Source organism: Gobius niger, assembly GCF_951799975.1.
Source record: "Gobius niger genome assembly, chromosome: 20".
NCBI classification, from domain to species: domain Eukaryota; kingdom Metazoa; phylum Chordata; class Actinopteri; order Gobiiformes; family Gobiidae; genus Gobius; species Gobius niger.
Window position 1 is genome coordinate 12,359,265 of NC_136871.1, and position 14,449 is coordinate 12,373,713.

A 14,449-nucleotide genomic window follows, 5' to 3' on the forward strand; every position below is an offset into this window, starting at 1 on the left:
AGGCTGCCCCGCCACAGCCCCCCCCTGTCCTCGTTAGAGCACACTCAGGAGCCGCCACAATGAGCCGGGCTCCATTGTAAGAAGTGAGGGGTTAATGAGCTCTGCTCTGAGCTGCTGCTCTCAAATCTACCCAAAGACAGGACTGAATACAAGAGCGCTGTTTAAGTCGCTATGTTGAACAACACAAATCTCATCATGTGGCTGATCTCAGTGCGGCAGCAGTGGATGTGGACTGTGTGAACAGCCTGATGTCTCTGAGAACTTGATACTCAGTCCTCATTTATCATTAACATGAAGTACAGATGCACCGCCGGCGTTTTGTTGCAGGCCGAGGGCAGTGCAGTCAGAATCAATACCTATGTGTATGCGTAGCTATACTGGGTATTTAATTTTTGCTAACATATTGGATGTGACAATATGAATGTCAAAAGAACACACATTCCATTAAATAAGTACACGAGTATATCCTGTGAGGCTAATTACAAGCTCATTATTGTGTGCCTCTTTGTCCTGCACTGATCTGCCTCTGCTCTCACTGCACTGAGCGCTCACAAACGCTTTAACCCTGTGTCCCATTGTGCTGTGGCTGAGTAGATTTGGGATGTCCGGTCAGGACAAATCTCTTTGACCTTACACGGCTCTGGTGGGAACCTCCTCTGGGCCTTTCAATGGACAACATCACGCCCCTCAGGAGACCTTAGAAGGCCTCTACATCACTAACTAGTTCTCACACATTCACATACTCTACAGTCTTCTCCAGAAAATGTTAGTGCTCAAACACAGAATCTACAAATGGAGAAATTTGCTTTTAGCTGTGGTATGTCCGACCTGACATAGAGTCGATTACTGGACTTCAGCCTTACATAATATAAAGTTTGCGTGAGGCGAGACATCTGGCATCTGTCACAATTAATTATTTGAACACAACTACAGCCCCATATATATGGGTCTTCAAAGTTTGATGCATTGACTGTTTACTGTTTATTGTACTATTTTACATTGTAGCAGAGCAACACAGACACAAATAGAATGGCTGGGTTTATTGTGCCTTTTCTTAAGTACAAACTAGCTCCGGCTGTGTCTGAGACTGCTGTCTGCAAAAGTCCTCTCATTAAAGAGCAATCAGGGACTTCATTAAGCCCTGAAGATGAGCTCTGGGTGCATCTAGTGCGGAAGATAAATCGATCAGAACAAAAGGCCCAAGTACAAACACACAATCCTACATGTTCTTTCACTTTCAGCCGGCTTATTGCACACGTCAATGTGAATAGCACCACACAATCCAACTTTACCAGGCGACCGCAGAAAGACATCCGCTGAAGCACGATCGATGCAGGCACTGAAGTGGAATTCAGTCAGCCCCGCCAACCGCTGTGAGTGTTCTGAAAGCAGAGGCAGAGGTGGTATATTTGAGTCCATGAAGCAGAGACTTTTCCTATTAGATAGAAGTCTTTATTCTTATAAGCTTATTTCAAAAAGGACTAGCTTAATTGTTATGGTATTAGTCAGGATTATCCAGTGACTTGATGAACATGATTAGATTGAACATGATTTTGGATGCTGAGGGAAAACAGAGCAGCGCCCAAGAGAAGATCCACCCAGACACGGGGAAAACCAGCAGTGCAAACTCCACACATAAAGGCCACACACAATCCTTCAATTTAACCTGGGGCCTATTTATTATGAGGCAAGAGCCACTGAGCTGCTGCACGGGCAAATATTTGGAAATTGAGGAGGTAAATGGGCTGAAAACACAATAAACGCTATATAAATTCATCATATGAAAAACAGACTCCCACTGAGATTTTACCACTCATCACAAGAAAATACTGTTGCTGCATCTGTGGCAATGACTGCAGGGAAATTGCTTGACACTGAAAAGAAAACGAGACACTGTAACAATAAATTGTGGTATTTGCAATTTAAATTGTGCTGACAGTTGATAGAGATCTGTGAACTGTCCTGGGTTAGACTCCAAACAAATGCACCAGACTGTAGTGAGAAATAGCAGGCTGCAGGAACTGAGCACGCCCCGCTGCCCCTGCTACAGCGCCGCATAGCACTGAATGTAACACAGCCTACAATTATCCATTATCCAATCAACTCCAGTCAACACTTAACCATTTACAGGACTTAAGGCCCAGCCAATTATCTGTGAGGCATCTCAGCAGGCATCAGCAATGCTGTGCTATTGCATAACATGCGCCTCCAGACTCCTGGGCAATGGGGTGGGACTATAAAGCAGGACTTTTTCCAGAAGGTGAGTTCACACATCAAAAATAAACATGACTCAACAACTACAGATTATGGTCTTCACACATTTCAAGAAAATTAACATTTAACAATATAAACTCCACTTTTCCCTATGAGAAACTAGCATAAAATTGAATGGCCGTTGGTCATCTTGAAAATGTGAGACATTAATGCACAGTAAAAGATAAGTTGTTAAAACATAACTTGATGTATTAGTTTTTGTTAAGCAGAGTCTACAGCAGGGCTTTGTGTGTCAGGCACAACATTTTTCTCCCCCAAAGCACATGCACTGCACCAGAGTAAGTGATGAATGTACCTGGTTCAACACTTGGTTCAAAGACTCATAGATGAACTTGATAATGCTACCACCAGTCTGTCCTTTCAGGATTCACCCTACTGCCCCATCCCTCCCCCGTTCCTTAAATACTGCCCTTGACCTCATGCACTTGCCCCTGTCCCGCTCTACACAACCCCCCTCTGCACCAGTCCATTTCAGTCCAGACTGGTTCGTTCACCAGTGGCCAGTGGCTAGGGAGAGTTCACCCTGAGGGCCAGAAGGACTGACCCCAGCTGAGAAGCCTGGGCAGCTGCCAAGCACGGGCCGTCTCAATCCCCCCGTCTGGGTGATTGCATTTGTCAAGCCGCCACTCTGTGTCAGTGCTGCACTGATCACCACAATTATGGGTTAAGTGAGGAGGGGCGGTCATCCTGGAGGAGCAGGCGTTAACATCTGGTCACAGGCAGGTGAACTCAAGACACAAATACAGTCTAATACAATAAACATACTCAGAGCAAATGTGAGAAGCTTTAAGAATATAATCAGATCAATTGGTTTGTTATCTGTAACATGGGCTCCCTCTAGTGCTTGATGCACATTACTGCACTTCCTTAATTCACACATCTTACATCTGTCTAATATTCTGTGTCTATGCTTATGCCTCTCGACCAGAGCAATCTTTCTAATCAAATTTTAAAGGTAGAATAAAATATAAAAGTCAAATTGAGTGCCTATCCAATCCAAACCTTTTTCACTGGATAGCCAGCGCTGTCACCACCGGTCCAAGTGCTTAGGAAAATGTGAACAGAGAAATTAATGCTTAAAGGTCTTCAGTCAAGTACACTTTGATGGAAATATTTGTTATTATTCATCTATCATTGTCATTACATATTTAGGCTACTTCTGTTTTAAAATAAATGAAGGCAAAATAGTTTCTGCTATATCATCTCTACCCCTCTGACTGAGATGGCATCCAGGAAGGACAAACAGGTTCAACCCCCTCTGTCCACCCCCTTCCTCACCTCTGGTGGCACTAGCTCTGCAGCAACACACTGGGCGATGTGGTCAATGTAATAATGGCCATTCTTACTTTCTTTTGGAAGGCTTAGCCTGAGTCGTTAGGCTAGGCCGAGGAGGTAGGCCCATGTCTTTTTTTCCTCCAGATTTGTCCTTTGTTCCAATGGTTGGCTGAGTATAAAAAGGATGGGGACCTTTACCCAGCAGAAAGAGCTCCCAGGCTGGGACAGATTCCTCCACAGAAGCCCAGTATCTTCTCTGGAATAAAGACACGGATAATTCAGATAAGATTCACCCTCATGGTCCAGGATGATGACAGAGCAATGTCCTGATACCTCCAGAGTGTGCAGTTCTGATGATGATGATGATGATGATGATAACTGAGCTGCTCTTAGACTCTGCTCTAACGTGTCGAGCTCCTGCGTGGACAAAGCACCTTTACTTTCTGGTTTCTACAAACTCTGCATTGTCAGTTACCTGCACTAGTCTTTGGTTCCTGGAGTGTGCAGCCTCAGCCTGCTCCCTCAGCTGGCTGCGGTGGTCTCTTATGTGCAGTCTGCGCTCCTCCATGCGCTCCAGTAGGACGCCTCTTCTTTGTAGGCTACAAACATGTTACAAGAGCTTATGTAAAGGCAAACTCAGCACATCAACAGTTTCTTTGGTGTCTGTTAGTTGGCAGAACCTTACTCCTAACGGCATTTCCTTGTGAGAAAAACCCAAAGACCTGCAGTGTGACTTACATTTGTTCATGTGTATTGGTCAGATCCATTTGTCTCAGAGGCAGATTTAAAGATATTCTAATTTCCGTGTAAGCGACGTCAACTTGTGCATGTTGGTTGCATCACATTTTTACAATTGGCCTCGGCGCTTTCCACGGAAGTGAAAGAATAAAAGCTGCAGAGGAGGTGTAACTATCCAAAACAGCGCACATTACAGGACCTTGAATAGCCTTCATTAGAAGATCACCGTCAAGCCCCATTACGCATCTCATTTCACCGACCAAAGGGTCTCGAGCTCATTGTTCAAACAGATGTGATTTTATTTTGAAAGCCCATCCCGTACAGTCAGCACCTCTGTCAAACTCTGACAAGAACTTTCAGTTAGTCCGTTCGTTGCTGTGTGGTTCCCATAGCAATCCTGGCACAAGGTTTTTGCTGCCCCCTACTGGTACAATATTGACTTGTTATGTTGTTTCTCCCCAGGTTAAATAAAAGGAGTGGAAAAATAACACCCAATGAAAAATATTGCAACTTCAATGGCATACTTATTTTTTTCTTTAATACCATCTGAACATTTGATTTGCATGGGGACCACAAGTGCAAACGAACTGAACTTTAATCTGGAGTATAGCATATTTTTTTGTAAGATTAACCTGTTACCTGTTTAGGGTTAGGATTAGGGTTGGCAATTATTTATATCCAAATCTCAAAGCATATTGGCTGCAGAGGTTACAGCCTATTTGCCAGTGTGATATGTCATTTGAAAGCTAAGACATTCTAGTTTCTAAAACATATGTGTGAGAGCTGTGGGAGTGAAACACAATTTAGCGCTCATGCTTCACAGCTAGAAGGTCCGGGTTCGATCTCCAGCCTGCGGGGCCTTTCTGTGTAGAGCTTTCAAGTTCTCCCTGTGTCTGCGTAGGTTTCCTCCAGTTTCCCCTTCCACTAAAAACATGTACAATAGGCCTGAATGAATGGAGTGAGTGAGTGTGGTTGGTGGTGATCGGAGGGGCCGATGGCACAGATTGATCGCCTCGTTTCCGTCAGTCTACCCCAGGGCAGCTGTGTACCACCACTGAGTATGAAGTGAATGAATACTGCATTGTAAAGTGTCTTTGAGTGTCCAGAAACGCACTATATTAAAATTTGACTTGTCAATTGATGTTGCATTGGAACTATTCGATAAGTCGGTCTGCTCAAAGTGTGGGACTCTGAAAAGTATTTGAGAAACTTCATGTTCGGTTTCTAAAATACATCTTAAAAGTAAAAATGAGCACTTGCAGTAACACGGTGCACGGGGAGCTTTGTCGATAATGATTAAGAGGAGAATGATCGGATTCTGGGGAAAGCTGATGGATTGTGGGGAAACCAAGCACAGCCGCAAAACGTACAACTTGCTGTTTGACCGGTTTAGAAAAGGTGAATGCACGTCTCCATGGTTACTGCAAGTGAAACAGAACCGAGACGACTGCGGTCTCTCATATATCTGGAGATCCCTCTCTTGTTCTGTTTTGTTTTGTGAACTTGTGCTCCGTACCATGGATATGATTGTGAGCTCTGAAAAAATAAATGAATTATTATTATCACATTTGCCGTTCCTAACCCTCATCATAACCTTGATTATGGTTATCTAACCCTAACCCTAGCCCCCTGATCAGGACGGCAGGTGAGGTAAAGTCAATTTAAAACATTCATATTTTGTTGGTCACTTACAAATGGGAAAACCAGCTCTGGGAAACACAAGAGTTGAGGACCCAGTTGAGGAGTCTTCTGTAAATGTCTGTGAGTAAATGTGAAGAATGAGCACTATGTTTATTTGATGATGTCACCCGCCTGACTCCCTCCTAATAATTTCCATTTCGGTGTTTATATCTCATTAGGTACTTGGAATTTGATGAATGGGCGACAGTAGCTCAGCTGGTAAGAGCTCAGCTTCTGCCACTCTACTGATCCTTGGGCAAGACACTGTCACTGAGGGCCTAAAGAATGTAGAGCTACAGTATATAGTTTGAGACCATTTAACACTTTGCAAGTAGGCCCATTTATTATATACTTATAGCCTACTTGCATGTAACCAAATAAGAAATCTATAAAATACAACATTGTAAATCTTTAAATCCATTCAAGCTTTTGTTCTGTGTCAAATATATTGTTTTTATTGTCTCTAACAAGGTTTAAGTTCTATTCCTAATGGCCTTAAAACACAATTCTGATCCTTCTGATTCTGTGTATGTGTGTCTGTATGCACGGGGCATTAATGAAGCATAATATAGATTTCCCCTTCAAGTGTCGTTTCTGTTTATTGTTACTGCCATCATTCCCCAAAACCACCATACATAACAATAACTTATAATGATGCCTTGAAGTGAAGTGAATATCTTTTAAAAGCACACTTGTACAAATACAGAGAGTTGTTGCGTCGGGCTGATTTTGAGCAGCCAATCAGAAGAGCCTAGAAGAAGTCTTTGGTTAAAAAAAAAAAGAAAAAGAAAGTTCCCAAAATCCAAATGCAGAATGCCATCTTCAGTCTTGACAAGTGCTCTCTCTCTCTCTCGCTCCGTTCTTTGTGCTGTGGGATATAAAGTTATCATTTAAATCAAAAGCACAATTCATCTGACGCCATCGATCACAGAGGTACAGGATATTCTCAAAGGCAAGTCGATGTGTCGGGTCACAGTAGTTACTTTTACAGATGCTCGTCATGGACCATAAACCCACCACGAACGAGAGTCAAAGAGTGGGATTACTGTATATGTACACAAGGCTTTGAGGTCAAGTTGAGGTCACAAGCACAGATCCAGAACCAGTCCGTTTTGGTCAGTTTTTCTCGGAGCAATCGCAAGCCCTTCGCCCTGTGTTGATGAAAGTGTTTCAAAACCGTCAATGAAAACCACAGCAAACCAAAACAATCTGCCCCTGTTCATACTATACTGTCACGATTATTACCATATCGATTTATCATTCAATAAATGGCAGATAAACAGAACATTTTTGACTTTCCTATCGTGACAGGCCCAGTTTGTACACTATATGATCAAAATCGGTTTCTTGCACAACCAAAACGCTTTAATAATATATTTTAAATGTACCTTGATGGCCGCAAATTTTGAGCTGAACCCACACTGACCCACAAACTGTGTTCATTTGAAGATGCACATTGATACATGTTGAATATCACTGAAAACACCAACAATTTACCCACCAGGTATAACCCCTTGTGAGTTTAGTCCATGGCATTTACAAGATGCATCACACCAGTCTGAGTTCTGAATCTGTGCTTGTCTGTCAGAAAATAAAACAAAAGCTGTTGCATCACCATTTGTTTATGACGTTGAATAATGTAAAATCTCCCAAGTCTGGGTTTACATGGCATAGCAGCATAGAAGGACATGACTGAGCTATTGATTACTGCTGTGGTCACTGAAGCAGCCTGGGGTGGGCAGCCACAAAGAACATGTACAAAATCACAAAAGTTATTATGATAAGGATATATTTATATATGTATACATACAGTATTACCATATATTATAAAAGCATATTGTGAATTATACAAACAAATAAGAATTTCACAGTAGCAGTTGTTACACCACCTAAGATTCCCCGATGTCGATGGGACTAAATTTAGAGAGTCAACAGAAAAACTGAAGTGATGAGTAACCAAAATCGAAACGTGTATTTCCTGTCCCGTAAAAGTTACATACATTCATTGGCCACTTAATTTGAAACAGTGTATGACACATGATGGGCATGACTTAACCAACCATGAAATGTTCTTTTATTTTCTAAGGACATGTTTGTGTGAAATAGGAATACTTATTGCATCATAGCACTTTCTGCCAATCACTTGCGAGCATTCAAGATTGTTAGGTTGGGCCATCATGTTTTGTCACTGGGTCAATTGCAGAGGAGTTACTATGAAAGGAATCTATCCTGTATTGCCGGGCTAGACATTTGACCTGTTCCTACATACTACGTACGTGTAGAGGAATTTAAATAGTGTCATGTCATTGAATTATTTGATATGGATGACTAAAATATGATCAAGTGTCTCTAATAAAATGGCCAGGAAGTGTGTGAGAGATGTGACAGATGACAGGCAACACTGTTTACCACCAGCAGGTGGCAGGATGAGCATGTACTTTCACACACAGTTAATTAAAGTCCAAAGCCGTGGAATGTTGAAACCAGCTGGAGTGAATGAAGTCCAAGCGACTGTAGTAGAGGCAGTAACACTGACATTTTAGTGCAAACAAGAACCGACAAAAAAGTGTTTCTCGTTGCCTATTGTCATTGAACTGAAAAGCGCAGGTGCAGACCCTTCAGTAGAAGAACTTTTAGACATAAAATGGCGAAAAAAATAAATATCAAAAACTTTTATCAGTGTAAAAAAGTAATCAGGTTATTTTAACCAAGAGTCTGGCAAAAAGGCCTCAAAAAGTCTTGTCCACATAGTCCAGGGGTGTTCCCTCCTGTGTCAGAGCAGAGCCTACATACTCTGGGCCTTGTCTGTGATGGAGTGTATCCCCCTCCGGTCTGTGGACACCACACTATCCTGACTGGAGACCAGGCTGAGCATAGCCCTGTACAGGAACTCGTACTGATCCTGCAAAACAACACAAATGTAAATGAATTATGGAAAAAAATATTTAGTTCAAGTGTAAAGATGGCAAAGACTGTAGAATCTACTGTCTTTACAGTGTACAGGTAGAAGCTTCTGAATATAGATGCAAAAGCTGCAAAATATGCTCAACCTCAGTCCAGTCGAGAATATTGAAATCTCTACGTGGCTTACGTGGCCACGTTCACACCAAAATGAACTGTATCAATTAAAATGAATAAAATATTCTACTAAAGCAAATTAAAAACTATAAATGGTGGTAATAAGTATTAGATGTGAAATCCCACAAATTAAGCAAATAAAAAATTATAAATGGTGGTAATAAGAATTAAATGTGAAATCCCACAAATCTGTAACATCCAATAATAATAATGATGAAAAAAACTTTTCCTACTGTTTGAACTTGTCACCATTGTATAACATCTGCCATTGTTTACATTTTATTGTATTTGTGAACCATGAGACATAGGCTTAGTGTTGCAGTGTGTGATACCCACAATGTCAGTGAAGACTCCTGGCCTCATGAGATTTATCATCTTGGCCACTTGATAAACATCTACGATGCCTTCACTCTCCAGCTGCTGGGACAGAGTGGTGAGCGCACACAGCAGGCCAGCTGACACTGCGCCCAGCCTACACAGCAAACACAGACAAAATAAAATCATTGATTTTCTGTCGTAAACAACCCTAATGCTCCATTATTTAGTCTCCATATTATTTAGTAAAAGTTTATCATCTACAATAATGTGATTTACAATGTCTCCAAATTCTTCATGAATGAGTAACTAATCGAATCAATATAAAACAAGTCCAGAAACAGAATCACAGAGAGTCATGTATGTACATTTGGTCAGTTCCCCATAGACTTTCTATTGGATTTCGGCCAAATACTTTTTTCCCCACTGTACGTTTATCTATTGTGGACGCACAGCGAGTGTTGTTACATGTGTGTAAGTGAGGGAGGTGGCAGCGTGAGGCTCCTGAGGTCACCTTCACATTGTAACAGCTCTTCTATCATTAGTATTCCTGTCAAGAGCAGAGCTCAAACCACAGCTAACAACCCACGGCTGGCTGAATAATGAGCATGCACACAATTAGGCCAGGCCCCTAACTGACACTCTCTGAGGTGCTGTAGCCGCCTGCACCATAGCAACCAGATGAAGAGCTCAAATAGTCACTTTGCTTCGAGAGGAAGCGACAAGCCATCTCCATTATTCTAATGAATAAACATGAGGGGGGGCTTCTGGATTAGAGTGTCATTCAGGAGTGCTAATGTCTGTCAATACTAAAGACACTTTGATTAGGTGTAATTGGACAGTTTCTAGGGTGGGAATCTGTGGGAGGTGGGAGATCTGGCACTTGTTGCCCTTAAGAATGTATGCAATTATGTTTTGTCGGAGTAAATTAGTTAAAGATCCGAAGTTGTCTGGCCCACTGGCTATGTGCAACATAGATAGACCTTGACCAGAAGTGCAGCCAATGTACAGTAGTAGGCCTTTTCCCTACAGGGGTAGTGAAAGCAGGGGTCGTAGACTTGTGGGTGCACATACTCGTCATGGACGATAGTGGGTCCTTCTCTGTTGGCTGCCTCCTCCTTTATCACGTTGATCAGCTCAAATGTGCAGCGGAGTGGGGCATCAGGATTGGGCCACTTGGGGCATTGAAAATGTCGCACTTCTAACACATAGTCATCCTGCAGGTGAACACAAATCAGACACTTCAGTATACAGTATATGCTTCTTAGTTTACAAGTTATTGTGGAAACGTGTTAAGAGGATTATACAGTGGTAAGTGTAAGATAATGTGCCATACTTGTGTGGCCTCCAGAATGAAGTGGTGGATGTGGAGCTGCTCCTCATTGGATAGACAGAGTTGCTCCTGACTGATCAGAGTAACAGTGAACGCCTCACAGTTGATGGACTCTTCTCGACTGGGCCAGTACACAAACTCATCCTCTGCCTGGAACACATGGACATAAACTGTGATCTCTACTGCACTCTGAGGCTACAGATAAGTGTGTCTAATCTGTTGTAAAATATTGCATTATATTGTAATATACAAAACATTCGATGCCCAACTATTTATGAGGAAAAAGAAATACAATTCTGTATCGTACGTATAAGTGACTATTCATCAGATCTTTTTTTGATACAACATCATACCAAACAAACAAATAAGCAAATAAGCAATCAAAGAAATAATCTGGACTGGACTGTGGGCGTTTCACCTTGAAAACCATATACATATGTTTAGATAACACAGTCGGTCATTATTGCCATTATTTAGCCCCACCTGTAATAATGATGGAGTGCCTGCTACAGACTGGCCTTGTTCATCACATCCAGTACAATGGGCTAAAGCCGCCGACAGCCTGTGTTTAAAGTCTGGGTGTGTCTGTGAGGCACTTACCAGGCCGTCATCTGCAGGCAGCATGACAATAATTTGTGCATTGTGATCCCAGATCATTCTCCAGAAGTCCTTCGTGGTGTGTGGGAGGGGATGCTGAGTAATGATGAACTCGTTACTGCAGTAGTAACCCTACAGAAACCACATAATCGCACAGTTCACAATGTAGTACAACTACACAGTGGCACTACAAGGTCTGTGTAAGGCAGGACACAAGAATCTAATTATAGAAAATGTGGTGTACAGAATCGAAACAGTGCTGACCATAATGTAGGAGGCGTTGATGTAATCTGTGTCTTTCAAACCGGGCAAAGGTGCAAGTCCAACCCTGGCCCGCTCCGCTGTGCACAAACACAAAGAAACACTCTCACATTGCTGTTGCCATTCATGCACCCATGAGCTTTGGAAACACACGCAAACTTCTGGGTACACAGTTCTGAGAAGTGTCCTACTGTCAACAGGCTGTGTAACAGTTGTAGATAAGAGTGAGGAGCACAAGACTCTGTGGCAGCTTGTGGCAGTTCTTACGTTTTCCTCTTATGGGGGTTGGATTATAAAAACAAGACTCCATCCAGACAACTGTTGAATGAAGAATTTCATATATTGTCTAAACACAGCCAGATTAGTAGTCTGTGTGCGGTGAGCAGCAAAGATAAGCATTTTATTTCAAATAATATGACAATTAAAAGAAGAAGGGACAAGCTTGTTTGAACAAAAACTTTATCGAAGACAAAACATATTCACAAGTTTTAACTAGAAAATCTCCCCAAGTAAATATACCTTGAAAAAAAAAAGTCAATTTCTAGTTTGCTACAGTAAAGCAGTACATTTGTGTGACTTACTTGGCACTATGGAGGAATTTCGATTCTTCTCTTTGTTGCACTCTTTTTGGGAACTTAGGCAGTCTGTCGATCTGAGTTTGCACTGTGTGATGAGCTGGGGAATTAAAAAGCAGAATAAAAGGTTAGCTTCACCAGAGGGTTTTGGGTGAATTGAAATGGCCCACTTACAAGGAACGCTGTGTAAGTCCACTATAAATATTTTAACCTCAGTTTAAAGTTAAAGCTAGAAGTCGATTGATGTGGGTTCTTCAAAGGTCGATTTTTCGGGATGTTGGCTGGCCAATGCTGGTATGATATTTATGATTTTTAGAAATGTCTCATCTATACTAATAAAACCACTGCCTAGAATGCTACACTTGTAATGGACTTAATTATGAGATGAGTAATTGCATCAAACTTGCCCATTCTCCTCTAGTCGATTATGATAGAGATTTTATGGTCCTCCTGAGCTCAACCTGAATTTTGGGCAGGATCGGAGTGAGAAGTCATGCCCCAGTGATTCCCCTCTAATTTTCCACTTAGGGACCGGTCCCAGGCTTGAGCATTTTCCATGGGCCGGTGGGTCTGCGTTGAAAAATGTGCTGTTGTTTTGATCACATTTCTGCCTTGTGGCGAGCACACTTTGATACCACTGTTCTCTCTCAGGACAGTGTTTAACTCAGAGTGGGCTGAATAAAGCAGTTTGGTGCCCTGTGGGAGAGTAGCAAGGATGTAAATGTTCAATGAAAGTTAATGAAGTTGTAGTGCGATAAGGACGACGAGGCGGGAGGAGGTGAGGAGAGAGACTGTGACGGGAAGGGGCAGATCTCTTTGGGCTGGTCCAATGAGCGCAACAAGTACAACATGCATGAAACACAAGAAGCTCTACGCTGAACTGATTCCGCCAATAAACTCCGGATCAAAAGTAAAAAAGTGCGCAGGCTGACTTCAGGTCGGGTGTGTTCTGGTTCTGGTTCGGATCTGGGTTTGGTTCGGAGAGAACGTGAACGTGCTCGGGCAGGATCGAGCTGGAGTTTTTGGCATAAGGGCATGTCCCTCACCTTGAACTGCGTGTCTATCCTGGTGCAGCCGCTGTGTTCTGCTGTGGTGATGGTATTCAGGTAGCTGTGAAGCTGGTTGGCAGCCACTTCAGTGTCTTTCCCCAAAATGGCTTCCATCAAGGCATCGTGGATGAAGATGTACTGTTCCTGCGTTTGGCAGAAAAGGCGAGTGCCAAAGTTAGGCTCACAGTGATAGAGTATTATATTCAGGAATACATACTACTCTATCATACAGTACGTATTATGGGCAAAGCCAAATGCACGACAAAAAATGTGACAATTCTTGTTAAACTAGTCAAGGTTTCTTGTGTATGTAAATGTACAATATGCAGCCGAGTGAAGCTATGTTGTGCCCTTAAAGGAACAGGCCACCGTTTTTCCATACTGAGATATGTTCTTACCTGAGCTTAGACGAGTTGATGCGTACCTGTCTGGTCTTTGTGCCCTTGGAAGAGCGTGGTAGCTTCCAACTTCACCCCCGTTTGGAGCTATAGGAATATGCTGGGAGAGGCCAAATGCTAACAACATCTTTGTCCGTGCGCTCAGTCACGCAAAACGACGAAAGACCAGACAGGTACGTATCAACTTGTCTAAGCTCAGGTAAGAACATATCTCGGTATGGAAGATCTGTGTGCCCTCAGTCAAAAAATTGTGTATCTGAAGTGTTGATTAAAGCTATCTATTCATATTATAGGAAAGTCAAAAGCTAAAAAAATTGTGATTCAGCAAAAATACAGAACACATTATCAGAAAAAAAAAAAAAGGTATACCAATACATACATATTTTTATTATTAGAAATAAGCACACGTGTTGCTCGATAAAAGAAGCCTTTGCATTAAAAACTGATAGTAGGTACGCTCACCTCAGTCTGGACTAGGTAGTTTCTCTGCGTGCGTATGTGTTTGAGGAAACCACATACGTTGACTGTGCTCTTGTTTCTGATCTGCTGCAGCATGCTGTCAATGGTGATGTAGGTCCCAGTGCGGCCAACTCCAGCACTGGACACAAAAGAGAGGAACAAATCAACAGTCGAAAAAAGATAAGGCTGTAATGAGAGTATATTCCATCAAACAGTAAGCCAGTGCTATTCCTGAGGAGTAACTGCCCTCAGGGATATGCATTTGCTTATATGTGTATTTGCTTTAACCAGAGGCACTGAAGCAACTACACAGTGCGAGAGACTCAAGAAACTAAACTAAGCTAAATATCAACCCGAGACACAGAGGTAACCTGTATGTGAATAAACCTGTTGTTGTCAAATCAGTCCATTCATATT

The 14,449-nt window shown here is 42.3% G+C and overlaps 2 protein-coding genes across 5 annotated transcripts in view; both read right to left on the bottom strand.

Annotated features, from left to right (window-relative positions):
- Positions 1-4,377, bottom strand: part of cep15 (centrosomal protein 15) — a 28,282-nt gene extending 23,905 nt beyond the window's left edge. For 2 of the 4 annotated variants that reach the window (XM_079579359.1, XM_079579361.1), the window contains exons 1-4: positions 4,288-4,377; positions 4,025-4,148; positions 3,883-3,966; positions 3,621-3,805 (exon numbers count right to left, since the gene is read on the bottom strand). In XM_079579359.1, coding sequence (XP_079435485.1) covers positions 3,621-3,805; positions 3,883-3,966; positions 4,025-4,148; positions 4,288-4,316 — 422 coding nt within the window. In that variant the 5' untranslated portion in view covers positions 4,317-4,377. Of the gene's footprint in view, positions 1-908; positions 1,383-3,620; positions 3,806-3,882; positions 3,967-4,024; positions 4,149-4,287 lie in introns of those variants that run through there. The other 2 variants (XR_013793991.1, XM_079579360.1) reach the window with 2 other exon arrangements.
- Positions 4,378-7,348: 2,971 nt separating this feature from the next.
- LOC306980018 (receptor-type tyrosine-protein phosphatase gamma-like) overlaps positions 7,349-14,449 on the bottom strand; it is a 294,918-nt gene continuing 287,817 nt past the window's right edge. Inside the window, exons 21-29 of the mRNA XM_079579221.1 lie at positions 14,036-14,171; positions 13,173-13,319; positions 12,133-12,226; positions 11,555-11,631; positions 11,294-11,422; positions 10,697-10,843; positions 10,435-10,577; positions 9,382-9,517; positions 7,349-8,869 (exon numbers count right to left, since the gene is read on the bottom strand). Of these exons, the coding sequence (XP_079435347.1) occupies positions 8,753-8,869; positions 9,382-9,517; positions 10,435-10,577; positions 10,697-10,843; positions 11,294-11,422; positions 11,555-11,631; positions 12,133-12,226; positions 13,173-13,319; positions 14,036-14,171 (1,126 nt within the window). The 3' untranslated portion in view covers positions 7,349-8,752. The remainder of the gene's footprint in view (positions 8,870-9,381; positions 9,518-10,434; positions 10,578-10,696; positions 10,844-11,293; positions 11,423-11,554; positions 11,632-12,132; positions 12,227-13,172; positions 13,320-14,035; positions 14,172-14,449) is intronic.